The sequence below is a fragment of the Ahaetulla prasina genome, chromosome 1, assembly GCF_028640845.1.
Source record: "Ahaetulla prasina isolate Xishuangbanna chromosome 1, ASM2864084v1, whole genome shotgun sequence".
Taxonomy (NCBI): domain Eukaryota; kingdom Metazoa; phylum Chordata; class Lepidosauria; order Squamata; family Colubridae; genus Ahaetulla; species Ahaetulla prasina.
Window position 1 is genome coordinate 236,547,428 of NC_080539.1, and position 22,769 is coordinate 236,570,196.

The 22,769-nt window shown below is 36.9% G+C and overlaps 1 protein-coding gene across 1 annotated transcript in view; it reads left to right on the forward strand.

Annotated features, from left to right (window-relative positions):
* LOC131203457 (von Willebrand factor D and EGF domain-containing protein-like) overlaps nucleotides 1-22,769 on the forward strand; it is a 181,398-nt gene that overhangs the window by 84,677 nt on the left and 73,952 nt on the right. Inside the window, exons 5-9 of the mRNA XM_058193736.1 lie at nucleotides 261-493; nucleotides 7,778-7,867; nucleotides 14,490-14,625; nucleotides 16,445-16,662; nucleotides 18,292-18,365. Coding sequence (XP_058049719.1) covers nucleotides 261-493; nucleotides 7,778-7,867; nucleotides 14,490-14,625; nucleotides 16,445-16,662; nucleotides 18,292-18,365 — 751 coding nt within the window. The remainder of the gene's footprint in view (nucleotides 1-260; nucleotides 494-7,777; nucleotides 7,868-14,489; nucleotides 14,626-16,444; nucleotides 16,663-18,291; nucleotides 18,366-22,769) is intronic.

The window sequence follows — 22,769 nt, forward strand, 5'->3', positions numbered from 1 at the left end:
ATGTTTGTCCCAAAGGTGCTTTTATTTTAAAGGCAACTGGACTTTCTGGTTTTTCTTTAGTTTTTTTCTCATTCAGGAGGTTTCTTCAATTCTCATAGTATAGCATAGTATAAATGTATAATTTTCATTCAGAAAACATAGAGCTTTATATGTCTTTTTTAGTTCTATAGTATTGACTTATTTATCATTTTAAATGTGTTGAATTATTTATCTTTTAACTCCTGTGCATTATATAACAGTCTGCTTTTCTTCCCACCTAGGAAAATTCCAGATTCCAGCTTTACACCCAGTAGTTACTCCTGAGCTTTTGGGGTCCCAGGCCTACCTAAAATGCACTTTCAGCAGTCCAACTTCAAATTGGGCTATGGGCTATACGGTGATCTGGTCACGACTGTCTACGTCCAACGTGAAAGAACAGCTTCATCATGACACAACTGTGCAGACCTTCTCCTATGTGGAGATGGATGGAATTAATTTCAGATTGGGAGATACGGTAAAGCTTTCTTGAACTCAGAAGACAAGGTCAAGAAAGACAATCATTCTGTAGTGCTTTTTTTTTTTTAGTTTTTATTAACTCTCATATCTTGAGCCTGAATTTGGCCTAAAAGTAAAACATGGTGTTCAAGAAGCAATGTATTTTAATGTAATAGGATTGAGTACATTTTATTAAGTTTAGAACTATAAAGTAATTTAATTCATTTATCCCCCCAAAATTTTTTGTTATACTGCATAGCATAACATATTTTAAAACAGATAAATAGGTAATAATAGATTATATGGCAATAGCACTTAGACTTGTAGACCACTTCACAGTACTTTACAGCCCTCTCTAAGCAGTTTACAGAGTCAGCCTATTGCCCCCCAACAATCTGGGTCCTCATTTTACCCACCTCGGAAGGATGGAAGGCTGAGTCAACCTTGAGCCTGGTGAGATTCGAACTGCCAAATTGCAGGCAGCTGGCAGTCAGCAGAAGTAGTCTGCAGCCTCGAATACTGCACTCTAACCACTGCGCCACTGCAGTTCGTGTTGAATAAAAACAACTCTACCCTCTTAAAGCACTGTAATAACCAAAAAGCAGTTTGGTTAACCTGAGCCAAATACCTACAGCACAATTCTTGGTGTTTAATAAAAACACTGGATTTCTTTCCATTTCTGGTTGACCGTAATTTCAGAGAACCAACTGGATTCCAGAAGTGGATCTCCAAAATTTTGTTTTCATGAACCCACATAAATGAGTCAGTGATGTAACACGTTGTTAATTATATAACATTATCAATAATCTGTCAATAATAGAAAGAACTAAAAAGTTATGAATCCCATATTCCTACAAATAACAGCAGGTGTCCAAAATGGACCAAAATATATAGCACAAATAGTTCTGTGGTTTCAGATCACTACAGATAAGAAACAAAATAAACTCCTAAAAGAAAGGATGATGTGTTCAAAGCCTTATATAATTTTGGCCCTGATTTCTAACCTTGGCCTCCTATTCCACTGCTAGCCTATCATTCGTTCTTCAGATTTTTTCATTTGAAGAAAAGATTTAGAAGCCCTAGCTTAGTTCTTAATTGTCCCTTATTCACACTTGAGGAGACATGCCACATACACTTACTCTGTTTAATGAATTAAAAAGACTTAGCAAACTAAAATCCAAATATTTAAGTATGCTGACATTCAGTTTTCTTAGCAGGGTAGTTCATAAATAAATCGGAATCTTATTTATATCCTGATAGTCAAGGCCTCTTTTCTCCTTTCCTTCCTTTACTACGATTTTGAGATAAAACTGGCATTTTATCAATTTTTGTGAGGCTTACAAAATATTGCATGCAAAGTGATTTCATGCTGTAAACTACAGCAAGATGTAGATGTGTACACAAGTGAAGCATGTTTTTTTTTGGCTCCCTTTTAATTGCTACCAACTATACTGAAATACGATTGATGTAATATCAGAATTGACAGGTTTTGTGACTACTTGACCTTCTTTAGTGGTCAACGAAGATTAAGATCCATCCAAATCAGCTTTTCTATGGTGGGTGCTGCAAATGAAGGCATCTGGAGTCACTAATTGTAACAGACAATTTTGTATTTCTTCAATATAATTTCCAAGTACCTCCGTATTTCTCTACTTATTTCTCCAAAGCTGCCAAAAAAAAAAGACTGGGAGCTTAAAAATTAACATTCTGTTCCCATATGATTGACACGTCTGAACTACTTTCCATTCATTTAAATTTTCATTAGTAATATTGTTCACACTCAATATCAAATATCCATCAAGTGTTCATCCCTTAACCAGAGTCATTGAGCTTGTCTAGTCCACAGACTTTGAACTTTTATTAGCATATCTGTAAATAGCCAATACCATTTCCCCATAATGTTTAGAAAAGTCAAAACTTCGTACAGTTATGCTATTTGAGCTCAGCTGACAGCCAAATGCTAGCAAAACTACTGCAGCTTTAATAAATAAATCTGTAATATGCTTTTTCCCCTTGGGTAAATGCTCAAGATAGCCCATTCCATCTGATTTGAAATTGTAGCAATCCCAAGATCTATTTAGATGATATTGACAGAGGTCATTCTATACCTGGAGGGACAGCCATCTGTAAATTGTAGCCAGTACTATGTGCGCAGTGGGTAATGCTAAGAAAGCAGGATGTGCCAGGAAAAAAAAATGGTCATTTTTTGCTCTGCACAGCAGTTTGGAAGTTCGTGCCATGAAATGGCGTGCATTTTAGAAAAGACTTATGTAAAATTGCCTTTTAGTTTGTTATTGGCATTGGCCATCTTGTTGAAGAGTTACAATATTTTCAATTATGGTGGCAACTCTTCCCCCAAATACTGACAAAACAACTCCTTGTGCAAAATTCCATAGTGATTTATCTCTGTAGATAGATTAGAAAGAACTGTAATTACTTGAGATGCTTCCACTATAAAAGAAAAGAGAGGGTGATTTCCCTTTCCTGCACTTTTAATTCTAACTGTTAACTGCAGTACAATAATTCTTGATGTATTAAATATTGCTTTCAGAAAGAGCTCTGATTTTTTTTATAATGAATTTTCACAGTGAAATTCCACAACAAGGGTTGTGGATTGCTTGAATGAAAACAAATCTTGAAACTACCTTCTCTGAATCAAGCATAATTTCCAATCTGAATTATTTTGACTTGCTGTGATTGTTATAGGTAGCTCCAGCTAAACCTTATTGTGTTAAAAAATCCCTTTCCCTCCTCTGATAAGCTTTATTTGTTCCTTTCAATAACAGAAATTACATAACATGGCATACAATGTTATTCTCTCCCCCACAACACACACACACACACACACATATAGGATGATTGGATCAAGAAATAATATTTAAAGGATGGGAAACATCAGCCCCAAGCATTCATAACTCTGTGCCTTTATGGCCCTACATATCATCTAAAGAGGACAAGGATCAGTGGTGAAATTCAAATTTTTTTACTATCGGTTCTGTGGGCATGGGTTGGTGGATGTGGCAGGTGAAGGATACTGCAAAATCTCCATTTCCACCCCACTCCAGGGGAAGGATACTGCAAAATCCACATTTCCTCCCCACTCCTGGAGGAAAGACATTGCAAAATCTCCAGTCCCACCCCACTCTGGGGCCAGTCAGAGGTGGTATTTGCCGGTTCTCCAAACTACTCAAAATTTCCACTACTGGTTCTCGAGAACCTGTCAGAACCTGCTGGATTTCACCCTTGGCAAGGATATAATTTGCAAATGGGTCAGCCTCTCCCATAAAGAACTCTGTATGTGACAGACAGAAAATTAGACAAGAACCAGATTCTTATTCACTTTCTCCTATAATTTTCTATGCTCATTTTCCCATCATATGTTCCTCTGTCAGTTCCCATGTATATCTATGAAGAACAACAATAATTAAAGGAATAGAAACCATGTGCTATAAGGAGAGCCTGAAGAAACTAGAAATATTTGCCTTTGCAGAGACAAGAGAGAGGACTCCAAGCAGTCTATATCACAATGTCAGAATTAAAATTCCGTGTCAGAATGGTGGACATGGAAATTTGGGAGACAGATTCCAACTTGAATGTTCGGGGTGGGGGGAACCTTCATTAACAAGCATAGCTCACCCCTCCTTGCAGCATGCAGAGGCTGAATATCTATGTGTTATGGATACTTAGTTTAGATTCCTGTCCTGACAGTTGGGCTTAATGGCTTAAACTGCCTTTTCCAATTATTATTCTAACAAATCATGTGAACTTGTCAAATTTATGTACAAGGGATTGCTACCAAAAAAAAAAAAACACCCCACCACCACCCTAATAAGAATGCAATTCTATTTTTTCTATCATGACTGATATCATAACAAGGCAAACATAGAAAAATTAAATCTGCACACATTGCCGATTGCTCAAACTCCATCACAAAACAATCCTCTTGATGTCTATAGGCGCCTTTCTTCTCCACATCTCAGTAGGTGTGCTATGGTTCTGGATCTCAGTGATACGTTTAGCTTAAATAAACCAATCCCTTTTAATGCTTTTAAAATTTAGGGATAAGAAGGATTTTATTTTACTGAGAAGCTTTAGGGATAAAATATTCATTCCCACAGTCAAAGTTGTCTTTACACAGCCTGTAGGGTATTTTTTCCATTTCCCCCCTTTCTTTGGAAATGATGAAAGGAGAAGGAAAACCTATGACTGCTTAGTTAAACACTAGGAACCAATATTTAGCTAAAGGCAAGAAGTTTGTGAGAAAACATATCCCAATAATTGTGTGGCCCATTCTCAAGACTACAGACCAGTGACTAAAATATATGTGCCTATTGTGAGGAGGAGGAAGAGGAGGAGAAGGAGATGATTTAAATTTACAAAGGAAGAAACTTCACACATAGAAATACAATGCAATGCAGTATTTCACAGTCTGTGCAGCTTTTAGAAGTATAAATTTCAATTCCCAGAATTTGCCAGACAGCCAAGCCTTTTGCTGAGAATTTGTAAAAAAAATAATGTAATAATTTCTACAGCAACAAATAAGAGATGCTAGAGAACTCTGTTACAAATAGTTATCCGTTCAAAGTTACAACAGTATTGAAAAAGTGACTGATAATCAGCAATGTCGGCTGGCGGCCCCCAGGGAAGAGCCTTCTCTGTGAGGGCTCCTACCCTATGGAACGAACTTCCCCCTGGTCTTCGACAACTTCCTGACCTTCGGACCTTGCGCCGTGAGCTTAAGACGTACCTATTTTTCCGCGCAGGACTGGCATAGAATTTTTAGATGTTTTTTATGGGTTTTTAAATTTTTAATGAGTTTTTTAGGATTTTAAATGTATTTTAAATTTGGGCCAAATTTGAATAAGTTTTTTAGCTACTGTTTTATCTGTATTGTGTGTATTTGATTGTTTTTTTTTATTTGGCTGTTCACCTCCCTGAGTCCTTCGGGAGAAGGGCGGTATACAAATTAAAATATTATTATTATTATTGTTATTGTTATTATTATTGTTATTGTTGTTGTTGTTGTTGTTGTTGTTGTTATTATTATTATTATTATTTGTTGTGTTTATGACCATCGTAGCATCGGTGTAGTCATATGATCATAATTTAGGTATTTGGCAATGGGCATATATTTTTGATGGTTGCAGCATCCTTGGATCATGTGATCACTATTTGTGATTTCTTCCCCCTCCCCCCGGCCAGTCAGCTTCCAATGAACAATATCAAAGGGAAAACTGACAGGGGAGGTCACAAATGGCAATCATGGGATGCCCCTTTTAACAACCACAGTGGTTTGCTTAATGGCCGCAAAAAAGATTATAAAATTGGATGTCACTTAATAACTGCATCATCACTTAATGATGAATAAGCAAGGAATCAGATTTGGTTTCTAAGGAGCAAGTTCCAGGAATGTCAGATTCTAATAATGATTCACCTCCTGAATAGCCAATATACATTTTGACCTTGTTTTACAAAAGAAAAAAGCCTACAATTATTGAGTGTGAAGAGGTTTCTTTTTCAAGTATTGACTAAATTTTGGGAGAGAAATTGGGGAGAACAGGTGCTTTGTTGCCTCATTGGAGAGAAGACATGTATTGTTATTATTCAAGCATATATAATTAGCTTGAACTGTATTGATTTATGAGGCAAATAGCTTCTAATGATCAAAGTTTAATTTACGGTACACTATAAGCACATAATCCAAGAAGGAAGGCAGTGCGCTTTTGAAAAGGCCATGTATTATTTTATGTACAACATTGATATTCTGTATTCCTGGTATAACGGGATGCAGTGGCTCAGTGGCTAGGACACTGAGCTTGTCGACTGAAAGGTCGGCAGTTCAGCAGTTCGAATCCCTAGTGCCGCATAATGGGGTGAGCTCCCGTTACTTGTCCCAGCTTCTGCCAACCTAGCAATTCGAAAGCACGTAAAAAATGCAAGTAGAAAAACAGGGACCACCTTTGGTGGGAAGGTAATAGCATTCCATGCGCCTTTGGTGTTTAGTCATGCTGGCCACATGACCATAGAGACATCTTCGGACAGCACTGGCTCTTCAGCTTTGAAACAGAGATGAGCACCGCCCCCTAGAGTCGGGAACAACTAGCACATATGTGCAAGGGGTACCTTTACCTTTACTTTATTCCTGGTACAATTGTATTTTAAAAATATATATGATTGGCTTCTCCCTCCCCAGGATCAAAAGACACTCTATATAGATGCTTACCTCAAAGATTCTTAAATCTTTGCACTTTGAGTTATAGATTTTTTGCAGTTGGTTTGCCATCTAGCCAAAAACATTGTTATTCAAAGATGTTACATCCAGGGTTTGAAATCAAATCCAGTAGGTCCTTGATGACTACCCAAACCACCCATTTATTGATCCAAACGTGTCACAAAAGGGCAGTTTAAAAGAAAAATAATAACATAGATAGTCCTTCAGCTTTGGCAATTCTAAACAATTTGGAAGCATCGAAAAAATAACATGATCAATCCAGCAATCACAAAATCAACAGCATAAAACCTCTAACAAAACCTGGGCTAAAAAAAAAACACCTCATAAATTATAACAATCTTAGCTCCAATGGTAATATTTGTTCAGAAATATCTGTAGTAGCACCTGAAAAAGGTGCCCCAATGATGACCTAAGAGCATAGGGCAATTATATGGGAATAGATGGCCTTGAAAATGTCAATCCATTTCTCTTTATTGATTCCACTACTACATAATCCATTCCCTATATCTGAGCCCCGTAGCATTGTGCTCTCCAGTTCTATTTTTCTGAAAAGCAATGCACAGAAGCATTAGGGATGTGGGGGTGAGGAAATATAGCTGATATTGTAAGAATTATTTTTTTGTTACCATATGCTTAAAATGATAAAGCAGGGCTGCAGCTTAAAAAATGCTGCACAACTATTTCGCCCAATCTTACACATATTGGCAGATGTCCTAGTTTTGAAGGTCAGAGAGTCCTTGAGCACTCTGTGCATTTTGAACTGGCTTGGCAACAGCTTTTAGCAACTTTAAAAGCCACATAGAGATATTTATTTGAACAAATTTCACTGTTAGTTTTTAGTGCTTGGAGCCCACCCTCACCCCCCCGTGCATTCTCAATTTGACAGGGAAGGCTACCTTTTTGTGAAGGAGGTCTAACAATTGCCAAGGACAAAGAGCAGCAAAATAAGGTTTTATAATATGTAATCTAACAATAATCGCTTAGTACATTTTCCATCGTCTTTCATAAGCCTGTCATTTAAAAAAAAAAGAGGCAAAAAGGTTTTGAAATAATTTGGCTTATTTATTGCAGGTCTTTTGCACTGTCACAGCTTTTAGGTGGGACTCACCTGATCACCACTCTCTGCCCAAGGAAAGCGATGGATTCTATGCTGGAATCAAGGTAACTACACAACATTTACGGTAATTTCATAAACTTTTCTAGCATAGCCTTGATGGAGATTTCTATATTAGCCATCTTGTTTCGCAAGACAACACACCATCAAATTGGCTTTAGTGATTATGAGAAAGGTGCTTCTAGGTGCTGAAGCAGAAAATGTTTGAATAAATTGCCTGCCATTCTATCAATCATTCTATCAGTTTTTTAAAAACACTAACAGCTGCAGCATTTTAGGTAGAGAAAAATGAATTCAAAAATCCTCCCATGTTCATTCACCTGAGTAGTATGGTGCTGTATGTATAATTATGTGCAAATAAATAAATAGTTATGATAATATTTGGCTATAAGGACAGATTCACACTGTGCAATAAAAACTGTGTCTTTAATATGACCATATTTATGAGGTCTGGCATGGGATTAACATTCAAATCTTTTGAATTTTCTGAAAGGCACCATTCTTTTACCAAAATGGGGATCAAATTCTCTTTTATATCAAGGAAGCTATTGTACATCACCTGGCTCTTGTGCAATTTGTAAGACCCTCTTTTGTGTCCTCCTTCATGAAATGTCATGAGAGCCAGTTTGGCATTAGTAGTAAGATACTAACCTAAAAGCCAGGAGATGGTGAATCATCACCATTCTTCACCCTCACCCCATTCCCAAGAGGTCTGTAAGGGGTGTGCATAAGAGCACCAATGTGCCTACCGTTCCTGTCCTAATGTTCCCTTTGATTGTATCCAATTTCATATAGTTATTACATACTTATGATTATATTTATGCTTATATATCGTATAGTTATTTCATGCTTATGCTTATATATACTGTTGTGACAAATAAATAAATAAAAATAAAATTCTAGTTCCATTTTAGACATGAAAACTGGTTGCCTGACATTAGATCAATCACTCAGCCTAGCTTACCTCACAGGGTGGTTGTTGTGGGGAAAATAGGAGGAGGAAGGAGTGTTCTGTAGATTTTGCCATCTTGAATTACTTCTAAAGTAATAAAAACAGGTTAAAAATCTGATAAATAAAATTTCAACAGCACAATGATAAAACATTCTAAAATAGGAAATGAGTGAAAATAGTAATTTTAATTGGATAAACATTTTTAAAAGTCTAAAAGCCTTTTAGTGTATTTTAAATCAAACACTTTTATAGAATAATTGCTGTGCTTTATAATCATCTGTGTGACTATGCCTTTGACTTAATAGTATAATCACAGCTTTGGCTGATGTGGCATTATTTATATGTATAAAATTATTTTCTTCCCCTGGTAAAATGCAATAATCTGTTCAAACATCATAGATGGGTGAAATCTTTTGTTTACCCTCTAGTTTCAACCAGATCTGCCTTGAAGATGTTTTGAAGTACAGTTATGCTCTATGTTTGGAATGTGTTATTCTTGGTCATATACTGAGTTTCTTATTCCTTTTCCATTTCCACAGTTTTCCTCCAACATTTAAATATTGTCGGCAAGTAAAAAATTCTTCTCATCTATTGGATGGGGAAGAAATTGAATAAATGGTATCCTCTGAACTTTCCCCATTTCATTGTCTTATAATTAGAGTCATGAAATATAACACTATTTTAAAATCACTTTACCTTAACATCTTTAAAATTAATGTTTATATCTGTGTCAGAGAGAAAGGTGGGTATCATTATTTTGAATTTATAGTTGCCCATATTTATTTGCTATGTATCAACAACTACTATATCTATATTTATTTCCACATTAAGATTAGAACAGGGTAGCAAATGTAGAATGGTAGAAGTCAGTTATGCTGTTGTCAACATAACCTTGATTCAGAATACATCAGTTATAGTTTGCTTTTGTAAATAATGAACAAACCAGAAAGGCATAAAAACAGTCTTAAAATACAGGCTGGCTAGCAATCTAAAAGATAGTGGTGCAGTCTTTAGCCACAAAATTGTGAAACCTTTGGCGTTTCCACATACTACTAGACTTGATCACTCATCAACTGTAGCTAAGATCACTGATGATCAGAGATTAGAGTTGGAATCCAAAGAACCAGATTTGTACACTGTCTCAAAATCCCCAGTAAAAGAGAAATGCTAGGGAAGAACAAGAAAGAGAAAAAACTTGACACTTCAGTCAATAGATAATTTTAGTCAGGTGGCTTGATGAATGGTCAGATCGTCATATTCATGTTCATGTAAATTGCTCTTCCATTCATTTCAACATTCAAAGTAAAATAACAGACAAGCAACATGACCAGCTAATTATTGTAATATACACTCCAGCACATTTTAATTAACTTTTTTTTTCTTCACTACTAGCATTACAGTGCACTAAACCAATTGGTTCCATGCTGTTAGTTAATAGAATTTTTCAAAGGTTTTTCTCCCCTTTCTGCAACAGAAAAAAGAAACAATTACCCAACTATACCTGAAAATTATTTTGTAATTACTAAAGATGTTCAAAAGCAAAAGCATTTGGAAATTAAGTCAATGTCTATTTAATAAGAAGTTACAGTAGCTAATTTGACTGAATGGTTTAGAGCTTAGCAGAAATCTCAGGGAGCCACCAAAATAGCAATTTCACCTCATCTTGCAAGTGCACTGATCCAAAATCTTGTAAGAGCAAGCAAGAGGGTAAAGGCAGGGGGAAAAAAAAGAACAGCAAACCTTTTTCCAGTGAAAATTGATATTCTTGAAGACAAAGAAAATGAGAGGCATAGTAATTTGAGAAAAAGAATCCTTAATTCTTTAATCTATGACCCTTAAACATATGTATGTATGTGGGACATATATTATACATATTATACATACATAAATACAGAGGTGGAATTCAGCTGGTTCACGCGAACTGGTTGTTACCTTTTTGCCCAGTTTGGAGAATCAGCTAATCCCACCACTGGCTGGCCCTGCTCACCCAACCCTGCCTCTTCCAGGCATTCCCCGGCACACCCTATTTTGGCTTCCCGGATGGTGCAGGAGGTCTTCCAGGCCCAAAACCCCTGCTTTAAGGTGAATTGAGAATGGGGATTTTGCATGACCTTGATTGTGGGGTGAAGTGGGAATGGGGATTTTGCATTATGATTGCTCATAAGTAAGTAGGAACCAGTAAAAGAGGAATGGAAAAATCCCAATCTGTAGATCAGCGTTTTTCATTGTTGGCAAGTTTGAGATGGGCGAACTTCATGCTGCCTGGGGAATTCTGGGAATGGAAGTCCATGCACCTTAAAGTTGCCTAAATTGAGAAACATAGGTCTACACTAGAGTTTAGGATTTTCCATTCCTGTTTTATTTAGAGTTTGGTGAAATTAAATAAATCAGTTATGGTTTTGTTAACAAATAGTGATTAAAGTGATATTAAACCATTACAGAACTTTTTGGGAGAAACTGAAATTAAAAGTTGATCTGGGCTTTGATGATTAAATAAGGGATTATGGAAATAATGTAGACAAATGTTAATCTTATAGTAAGAGTTTGATATATCTTTTTATTTATATCTGTACCAAAGAAAGTTGAAAGTTGGAAACTTCTTCAGTTTTCCTTCTTTTCCTCTTTCTTTCTTACACTTTCACTCTTTTTCTTTCCTGAGCCTTTTCTTTTTTCAAATCTGTTTTTTATCTATTTATCCCTTAGCTTTGTATTTTTTTGATGTGTGAAGAATCAAATACTCAGCCATTATAATTCTATATTCCTTATTTACAGAAATCATATCAAAATTTAGAATGAAATCCACTGGGAGCCATCTCATATAACGCAGTCCCTCTGAGTCCCTCTAATCAAAAAGTGTTTATTAATAGAAGATAATATTTGTAGTTCAAGGTTGAACTGTAGGTTCGTAGGTGCTCTCTGAGCTTGATGGGTTTTTTTTAAATTTACATTTATATCCCGCCCTTCTCCGAAGACTCAGGGCAGCTTACACTATGTTAGCAATAGTCTTCATCCATTTGTATATTATATACAAAGTCAACTTATTGCCCCCAACAATCTGGGTCCTCATTTTACCTACCTTATAAAGGATGGAAGGCTGAGTCAACCTTGGGCCTCGTGGGACTTTAACCTGCAGTAATTGCAAGCAGCTGTGTTAATAACAGACTGTCTTAGCAGTCTGAGCCACCAGAGGTTTTCTTGCAGAAGTTTCATTACCAAACTAGGTAACACCATCAGGACTAGAAGGGAGTGGAGTTTGCTCTTCTTTTCATATACTAGTGGCTTACCCTGTCAGTGTTGATCAGTGGCTTCATAAAAAGTGTTTTGCTTGATGCCAGGTCTCTACAGCCTCAGGCAGAGAAAGCCTATTCTGCACACACCCACCCAAATGTTCTTTAAAATACAGTTTCCCAGCATTCCTTTAGGAACCTCCAACATGCAAAGTGTGGTTACTCATCCTAAATTTGAATCCTCTCTTCCTGGAGCTTCAAAATTTGCTGTTTGCTGGGGAGGTGTGTAGCTAAAAGTCAGTCTACATTTAGTGTACATCTGACTTTGAGGATATTTCTTCATAACCAAACAAAAATATTTTCTGTGCAGTTCATACCCCTTGCTCGCTGGATCTGGATGTCACAAAGCAAAGCCCACATTTTGTAATTAACCTTCATGCCCCATTTTGGCTAGCAGGAGGCTGAGTACTATCACGCCCCCTGGCCAAGCCCACCCTGGCCACACCCACCCAGCCGGTCATTAGGGCAGAGACTCTGTTGTTAAATTATTTGAATCCCACCACTGCATAAATGTGGGGTGCCGCAGGGGTCGATTCTCTCGCCTCTCCTGTTCAGCATCTATATGAAGCCTCTGGGTGAAATCATCAGTGGTTTTGGGGTGAGCTACCAACTTTACGCTGATGATACACAGGTGTACTTTTCCACCCCAGGCCATCCCAACGAAGCTATCGAAGTACTGTCCCGGTGTCTGGAAGCCGTACGGGTCTGGATGGGGAGAAACAGGCTCAAGCTCAATCCCTTCAAGACGGAGAGGCTGTGGATGCCGGCACCCCGGTACAGTCAGCTGCAGCCGCGGCTGACTGTTGGGGGCGAATCACTGGCCCCGAAGGAAAGGGTGCACAACTTGGGCGTTCTCCTGGATGGGCGGCTGTCTTTTGAAGATCACCTGATGGCCGTCTCCAGGAGAGCTTTTTATCAGGTCCGCTTGATTCGCCAGTTGCGCCCCTTTCTTGACCGGGATGCCTTATGCACAGTCACTCATGCTCTCGTTACCTGTCGCTTGGATTACTGCAATGCTCACTACATGGGGTTCCCCTTGAAGAGCATCGGAGGCTCCAGTTGGTCCAGAATGCAGCTGCGTGGGTGATAGAGGGAGCCGCTTGTGGCTCCCATGTGACACCACTCCTGCGCAGGCTGCACTGGCTACCTGTGGTCTTTCGGGTGCGCTTCAAGGTGCTGGTTACTACCTTTAAAGCGCTCCATGGCATAGGGCCGGGCTATTTACGGGACTGCCTACTGCCACCGACTGCCTCCCACGGACCCGTGCGTTCTCACAGAGAGGGACTCCTTGGGGTGCCATCCGCCAGGTAATGTTGGCTGGCGACCCCCAGGGGAAGGGCCTTCTCTGTGGGGGCTCCCACCCTCTGGAATGAACTTCCCCCAGGACTTCGCCAACTTCCTGACTTTCGAACCTTTTGCCACAAGCTTAAGACATATCTATTTATTTGCGCAGGAGTGGCGTAGGATTTTAGTTTTTAAATTGGGGTTTTATTGTTTTAATGATATTTTAATTTGGGCCAATTTAATAAGTTTTTTAAATATGATTTTTATCTTGTATTTATTCTTGTTCTATTTTACCTGGCTGTGAACCGCCCTGAGTCCTTCGGGAGAAGGGCGGTATAAAAATCCCATTAAATAAATAAATAAATAAATAAATAAATAAATAAATAAATAAATAAATAAATAAATAAATAAATAAATAAATAAATAAATACGTGTGTGTGTGTGTGTGTGACTTTAGATAAAAAATGTTTCTGTGGAATAGATTTTATTTTAAAAATTCCATGGAATATGTTTGACTCCAATACATTAGCATTGTCTGAGAGAAAGTCTACTAATTTTAATTGTGTTCAGTTTAATTTAATTTTTCTCCCTCCCATCCTTCCCAGTTTTATATTTGTTTTTGTCTCAAGTCCTTTCTAATTCTCATAAATAAAACTAAAAGTTTTCTCTAACAATGCAACAAAACAATCCTCAGTGAGAAATCACTGGGAAACCTATATAGCTAACCATCTACCAAAACAAACACTGGGCAGTATAAGGAATAAAAGCGCAATATGGTAAAAAGAACATTTTTCAAGAAAGTATTTCATCTTCAGACTTTTTTCAGCGAAATGATCATCAACTTGAGAATAGATTATTTTATTTTTTAGGTACTAAGGCTGATCTTAGTATGGTTAAACTGATGCTCTTAGGATGCTCTTAGAATTCCTCCTAGGGCCCCCAGTATGTTTCTGGCTAGGCTGTCTTTTTTACTTAAGAGGTTTTGTCAGTCATGACACCTTCTTCCTCTCTTCATGGTCTCAGAGGTCTGCTTCCCAGGCAGAAAAATTAAAGGTTCATCTTTAAATAAGAAGCCATTTCCCATGGGAAGAGATTAGGAGTTGATATGAGCTTAATCTAAGATTGATAACCTGTCTTTATCTCCAGTTTGTACCAGAATCATTACAAATTGCAGAAGATGGAAAGGAACATATTTTGACAATCTTAAGTACCATTCCTATTACATGTTTGGCCCAGGATGACATCTGTAAAATTACTTTACACTTAAGCACTCAGATTTCTGGTAAGTACCTTATGTCAGGTAGCATATAACCTGCCACATTTTTCCCCATTTTTCCTGAAGTCACCATGCCTGCAATGAATCTAGAAGCAGAGAGGTGGTAAAATGCTTCAGAAATAAAATATGTTTCATAGCTATAATATCAAACAGATGAGAAAAAAATGCATCAGGCATTGAGTGATATAGTACATTAAGCAATTTATTCATTTTTATTAACATTAGAAGTTAATATTCATGACAGCTAATATAGAACCTTTATATTAGGTTTTATAGATGGTGTGGTTGAAATGTACATTGAAATAGAAAAAATGGGTTCAAAAATCTCACTGTACTAATGATACTTCATGTTAGTTTAGCTTGGAAAAAATAACTTCTTCCCATACTTTGTTATCAATTATTTAATATATATACACACACAAACATGGGTAAAGCATACCTATATAGATTTTCTGTTTTAGAACTCAGATCCTAAATGTATGGCTCAGATCCATTTTCCTTAATTACTATGATGTAATAAATATTAAGCATAGCAATAGCACTTAGACTTATATACCGCTTCATAGTGCTTTTACAGCCCTCTCTAAGCAGTTTACAGAGTCAGCCTATTGCCCCCAACAATTTGAGTCCTCATTTTACCTACCTCAGAAGGATGGAAGGCCTTGAGCTGGTGAGATTTGAACTGCAGCTTCCTGTGTAGGTTTAAGAACTCACACAGTTTGTCCTCGGTGGCTATGCCTGAAGATAAATGGCCTTGTATCTGTGTCTTTCACTTGATTTGCCACTTTTTGCCCTTTAACACTGGAAAGAACCAGCCTCAGAGACTGGAACGAGGGAGGTGGAAGAAGTTTTCACTCTTTTTGCTCTAAGAGTGAGGCAACTGAAGAATCCACTCTTTTCCTGGGACATCCACCTAATGGATGGAGCTAGAAGTCATGGCTGCAGAATGATGGCATATAGCACTAGATACCTCCTTTACACTGGAGGCCATACAATCCTATTTTAGATGTTAATGTTTTCTTGTGTTGAAATACTGTATTTTTCGGAGTATAAGATGCACCTGAGTATAAGACACAGCTTAGTTTTTGGGGAGGAAAGGGGGGGGGGAATCTGCCTACCAGGTATTCATCTGGCTTGCGTCCTTAGTCTGGTCAGCTTCAGCACATTAGTTTGCTGGTTTTGAGTGCCATGCACACTTTTTATCCCCTGCTTGGGGATAAAAAACACCTTCTAAAGCAGGGGTCTCCAACCTTGGTCGCTTTAAGACTTGTGGACTGCAAGTCCCAGAGTCCCTCAGCTGGCTGGGAGTTGAAGTCCACAAGTCTTAAAGTGACCAAGGTTGGAGAGGGAGCAGCAATGAGAAAAGCAGGCAAAGCAGGAGGTTGTTTCACTCACTAGCGCCTCTTTAGGGCTGAAAAAAAGCTTCAAAAATAGCTACATTCAGAATATAAGATGCACCCAAATTTTCAGCCTCTTTTGGGGGGGGGAAGTGTGCCTTATACTCTGAAAAATACGGTACTTTTTTATTTTACTGGATAAACTATATTGTGAATCCTTGGGAACTCTATTTGGTATGATAATAGACATAGATATTTTTAAATAGATAAACTAATATTTCTGAGATATATATTTGGTCTTTATTGCTATTTCTTTTCCTGCGTAATAGTTTGTTCCTGTTTCAAAATGATTGTGTACTGTACAGCAGGAATTATATTTAATCATACAGAAAAGACCATCCAACATCATTTATCTAACAGAAAAATAAAATGAGTAAATTCTCAACAGCATTATAAATTTATCCAATATGCTTTTGTGCTTTTTTAAGATAACTTGTTAGAAAGGACACCGAACATAGCCCTTTCAACATGCCATGTGGATCTGGAACAAAGGCCCTGCAGAGAAAACAGCTGTGCAAGAGCAACATTTGCTGTAAGAGCTGTGAATGACTTTGTAGAAAATGGAAACTTTATCAGTTATATCACAGCCAAGCCGGTTCAGCCAAGTAAATCTCTGTGGCATGATTATAAGCCCATGGATGTCAAGGTAGGTTATAGCAACAACCAAGAGGTTTTTACAGCCTGTTGTAAAAAAATAACAACAACCACAAAGCACTCCTTTCCAGTTACCTTTATTTATGTTTACCTTTATTACTCTTTTGCTCTTTCCAAATTTGGAAACTAATCAATCTTTTAAAAGATTTATAAACCAATCCTAACAGAGATTTTTGAAATGTACTGAATAACCCCAGAGGTCAGCTTCTTCATCGTTAGAAAAAGCACCATTTTTGAGAAAGAAAGAATTCTTGTATGAAGGTTGGATTTCAGTAATTTATATTTGCTTCAATTTTGTTCAGCTTGAATTCCATGACATTGGATCGGGTTGCAAATATTTCACATGCTTCAATCGTCAAGCGTTCATTTGGATCTGAAAAATGGAACCTTTGAACTGTTCCATATTTTCAAATATATCAAAGTAAAGTCCTTCTTGTACCTGAATAAAATTCAGAAGAAATGCTGCAAAATAACTAATTATATTTGAAAATAATTAGGCCTGGTATCAATAGTTGTCTTTACCACTTTTGTTATGCAGAACGTTTCATGACTGTAACCCAACCTGAACAATTTTGTTATTCATCAGGGATTTGATTTGTTTTAGTCAGGAATAAAGAATATATTTTTATGAATCATGATATAAAATAATCTGAGCAGAACTCCTCATCTTAATGAATGTGCAAATCAGTATTTAGGATGTCATCTATAAAGAATTCTGTTTGTTCTGTGTCACCATCCTGATATTTCAAAATCTGTTCAAAAAAGCCACCCAGATCTTTCAGGACAAAGGGGAAATCATTGTAGGAAGTGTTTTCAGTTCTACCAGTAAATGGAAAGCTTTGAAAGGAGTTCCCCAGATTCCATCTTATTTGAGATTACATACGTACATGCATGGATGCATACATACATATATACATACATACATACATACATACATACCATACATACTGTTGTCTTCTGAGGTAACCAGAATGCAAAATAGGAGTAAGAATTGTAAGGTAAGAAATTAAAAGCATGAGGAAAGAATAAAATAAGGGAAACACAACTAAATCTTGGGATCTCATTAATTCCATATTAACTCCATCCAACCATAATTTTTGGTGCTCCCCTTCCTCTTGATCCTCCTCCTCCTCCTCTTTCCCAAACTTCCTCAAACTATGCATTTATATATCCAGTTCCTAGACCATCTAACGGCAAAAGCAACTCACACGTTTTTTGTGACTTCACAAAATTAAAAACTGGAAAAAACAATCAGCCTGAGGTAACAATGTAAAAAACATCTCTCAAATTATCTTTGGCCTAGAATCCTTATCCCAAGGCCTGCAGGAAATGCCATGTTTTTACAGCTGCCTTAAAGGTTAGTATGGTGAGGTCAAAAGCAATCTCCGTTGTTCCAGAAGGCAGATATAGCATTATATTCCCCATCACTACTTCTTAAATGCGGATTCCAAAAATAAGTAATTGAAATTCTAATAATAACCACAATCTAGGATATCTGTGCTATGTTAAATCTGATTTGAATTCACCTATAATTAAATGCAACCCAAATATGTCAATATTAAGAGCAATACTAGAATCCTACCTCAAAGACCATATGAATTCCATTTCTTATTTTAACTAGGTCACAGTTCAAGACCTCCCTACAAGTTACTGTTACTCTTTCACAGATCCACACATAATCACATTTGATGGATGGTGAGTATTTTTTCAAGAAATTGTGTAGATTATCTATAGTAGCTGATTTTTATTTTAAACCCATTTTATTTTTTGATATGTGAATATTTCTTTGCCCAGTGTTTTGCAGAATCCAAAGAACCCCAAAAATGCTAGTAAAAACCAAGGAAAAACTAGTCAATAAATTATTTTGAAAATAAAATATTTCTAAAACAAAAATCATATTAGCAATATGTATGGAAGTTGTTTCAAAATGATAGAAATAAAAACATTTTTTTCATAGCTCAGAATGAATTTGGATTTATTTTGGGTGCTTTTGTCTCATCCTTGGTGGCAACAGAGCAACCCATAGAGTTAAACCATAACAATCTAGCAAACAAAAATCTAAAGAATATTTATTTCAAAAAGTTCCATTAATTGCAAGAGAGATTTACAACCAAGCATGTTAAAGTAACATTGCAACCACCTAAAAAAATAATATTTCTCTGCCTCAATTATTCTTTGTACAATCATGAAATCTTATTGGAATTCAACATTATGCAAACACAAGTAGTAGAACAAAGTCAAACTAGAGTCTTGGACTTCAAGAGAGCTAATTTCAATAAACTCAGAGAGAGCTTGAGAAGGATTCCACGGATGAGAATCTTCAAGGGGAAAACAACTCAAGAAGCTTGGGAAATTTTGAAAAGTGAGATTATAAAAGCCCAGTCTAGCACAATACCAATGAGGAAGAAAAATAATAAATCTCAAAAGAAACCAGCATGGATACATAAAGAACTATCTGACAAATTGAAAGACAAAAAGGACAAATATAAAACGTGGAAAGCGGGGCAAATAACTAAGGCAGAATATCAGCAACAGCCCGAGCCTGTAAAGATGAAGTGAGGAAAGCTAAGGCTCACAATGAACAAAGGCTAGCGACAAAAGTAAAAAATAACAAAAAAAAGCTTCTTCCAACATGTTAAAAACAAGAAAAAGTCAAGGAAACAATTGGCCCATTGCTGGGAGAAAGTGGCAAGAAGATGACAAGCAACAGGGAGAAAGCAGATCTACTTAACTCATATTTTGCATCTGTCTTTACACAAAAGGAAAAACAATCAGCCTGAGGTAACAATGTAAAAAACATCTCTCAAATTATCTTTGGCCTAGAATCCTTATCCCAAGGCCTGCAGGAAATGCCATGTTTTTACAGCTGCCTTAAAGGTTAGTATGGTGAGGTCAAAAGCAATCTCCGTTGTTCCAGAAGGCAGATATAGCATTATATTCCCCATCACTACTTCTTAAATGCGGATTCCAAAAATAAGTAATTGAAATTCTAATAATAACCACAATCTAGGATATCTGTGCTATGTTAAATCTGATTTGAATTCACCTATAATTAAATGCAACCCAAATATGTCAATATTAAGAGCAATACTAGAATCCTACCTCAAAGACCATATGAATTCCATTTCTTATTTTAACTAGGTCACAGTTCAAGACCTCCCTACAAGTTACTGTTACTCTTTCACAGATCCCCACATAATCACATTTGATGGATGGTGAGTATTTTTTCAAGAAATTGTGTAGATTATCTATAGTAGCTGATTTTTATTTTAAACCCATTTTATTTTTTGATATGTGAATATTTCTTTGCCCAGTGTTTTGCAGAATCCAAAGAACCCCAAAAATGCTAGTAAAAACCAAGGGAAAACTAGTCAATAAATTATTTTGAAAATAAAATATTTCTAAAACAAAAATCATATTAGCAATATGTATGGAAGTTGTTTCAAAATGATAGAAATAAAAACATTTTTTTCATAGCTCAGAATGAATTTGGATTTATTTTGGGTGCTTTTGTCTCATCCTTGGTGGCAACAGAGCAACCCATAGAGTTAAACCATAACAATCTAGCAAACAAAAATCTAAAGAATATTTATTTCAAAAAGTTCCATTAATTGCAAGAGAGATTTACAACCAAGCATGTTAAAGTAACATTGCAACCACCTAAAAAAATAATATTTCTCTGCCTCAATTATTCTTTGTACAATCATGAAATCTTATTGGAATTCAACATTATGCAAACACAAGTAGTAGAACAAAGTCAAACTAGAGTCTTGGACTTCAAGAGAGCTAATTTCAATAAACTCAGAGAGAGCTTGAGAAGGATTCCATGGATGAGAATCTTCAAGGGGAAAACAACTCAAGAAGCTTGGAAAATTTTGAAAAGTGAGATTATAAAAGCCCAGTCTAGCACAATACCAATGAGGAAGAAAAATAATAAATCTCAAAAGAAACCAGCATGGATACATAAAGAACTATCTGACAAATTGAAAGACAAAAAGGACAAATATAAAACGTGGAAAGAGGGGCAAATAACTAAGGCAGAATATGAGCAAATAGCCCGAGCCTGTAAAGATGAAGTGAGGAAAGCTAAGGCTCACAATGAACAAAGGCTAGCGACAAAAGTAAAAAATAACAAAAAAAGCTTCTTCCAACATGTTAAAAACAAGAAAAAAGTCAAGGAAACAATTGGGCCATTGCTGGGAGAAAGTGGCAAGAAGATGACAAGCAACAGGGAGAAAGCAGATCTACTTAACTCATATTTTGCATCTGTCTTTACACAAAAGGAAAAAACAATCCAACCTATCAAAAACAGCACCACAAAAAAAAAAACAGATTAGGAACACAAGTTAAAATAGGGGAAAAAATGGTAAGTGAACATCTGTCTACCCTAGACAAGTTCAAATCACCAGGACCAGATGGATTACACCTCAGGGTTCTGAAGGAACTGGCAGACGAAATCTCAGAACCACTGAACTATATCTTTCAAAGATCCTGGAGCACAGGGGAACTGCCAGAGGACTGGAAAAGAGCTGATGTAGTTCCCATCTTCAAAAAAGGAAAAAAAAACAGATCCAGGAAACTACAGACCTATCAGCCTAACCTCAATACCAGGGAAGATTCTGGAAAAGATAATCAAGCAGCGAATCACCGAACACCTAGAAGCAAACAAAGTAATAACCAAAAGCCAACATGGGTTTGTCAAAAACAGATCATGCCAGACTAATCTTATTGCATTCTTTGACAAAGTGACAAAATTAGTGGACCAGAGGAATGCTGTCGATATAATTTACTTGGACTTCAGTAAAGCATTTGATAAAGTAGACCATAACCTACTACTAGATAAAGTAGAAAAATGTGGGTTAAACAGCACCACCACCAGATGGATTCATAACTGGCTGACCAACCGCACTCAACGTGTAGTCCTCAAGGGAACTACCTCCACATGGAGGGAAGTATGCAGTGGAGTACCCCAAGGCTCTGTTTTAGGCCCAGTACTCTTCGACATCTTCATCAATGACTTGGATGAGGGGATAGATGCGGAACTAATCAAATCTGCAGATGACACCAAGCTGGCAGAAATAGCCAACACTCCAGAAGATAGGCTCAAGATGCAGAAAGATCTTGACAGACTTGAACATTGGGCACTATCTAACAAAATGAAATTCAACATGAAAAAAGTAAGGTTCTACATTTAGGCCAAAAAAACAAAATGCACAGGTACCGTATATGGGGTACCTTGCTTAATAGTAGTAACTGTGAGAAGGATCTTGGAGTCCTACTGGACAACCATTTAGATTTGAGCCAGCAGTGTGCAGCAGCTGCCAAAAAAGCCCACACAGTTCTGGGCTGCATAAACAGAGGAATAGAATCAAGATCACGTGAAGTGTTAATACCACTCTATAATGCCTTGGTAAGGCCACACTTGGAATATTACATTCAGTTTTGGTCACCACAATGTAAAAAGGATGTTGAGACTCTAGAAAGAGTGCAGAGAAGAGCAACAAAGATGATTAGGGGACTGGAGGCTAAAACATATGAAGAACGGTTGCAGGAACTGGGTATGCCTAGTTTAATGAAAAGAAGGACTAGGGGAGACATGATAGCAGTGTTCCAATATCTCAGGGGTTGCCACAAAGAAGAGGGAGTCAAACTATTCTCCAAAGCACCTGAGGGTAGAACAAGAAGCAATGGGTGGAAACTAATCAAGGAGAGAAGCAACTTAGAACTAAGGAGAAATTTCCTGACAGTTAGAACAATTAATCAGTGGAACAACTTGCCTGCAGAAGTTGTAAATGCTCCAACACTGGAAATTTTAAGAAAATGTTGGATAGCCATTTGTCTGAAATGGTGTAGGGTTTCCTGCCTGGGCAGGGGGTTGGACTAGAAGACCTCCAAGGTCCCTTCCAACTCTGATATTATTATTATTATTATTATTATTATTATTATTATTATTATTATTATTATTATTATTATTATTATTATTATTATTATTATTATTATTATTATTAGTCATATGCAAAGTCTGTTCATAATAACACCTGTCGATAATAGTTGATTATAAGTGTAACAGGTACTAGAATGGGATATGGCCCTAAGTAA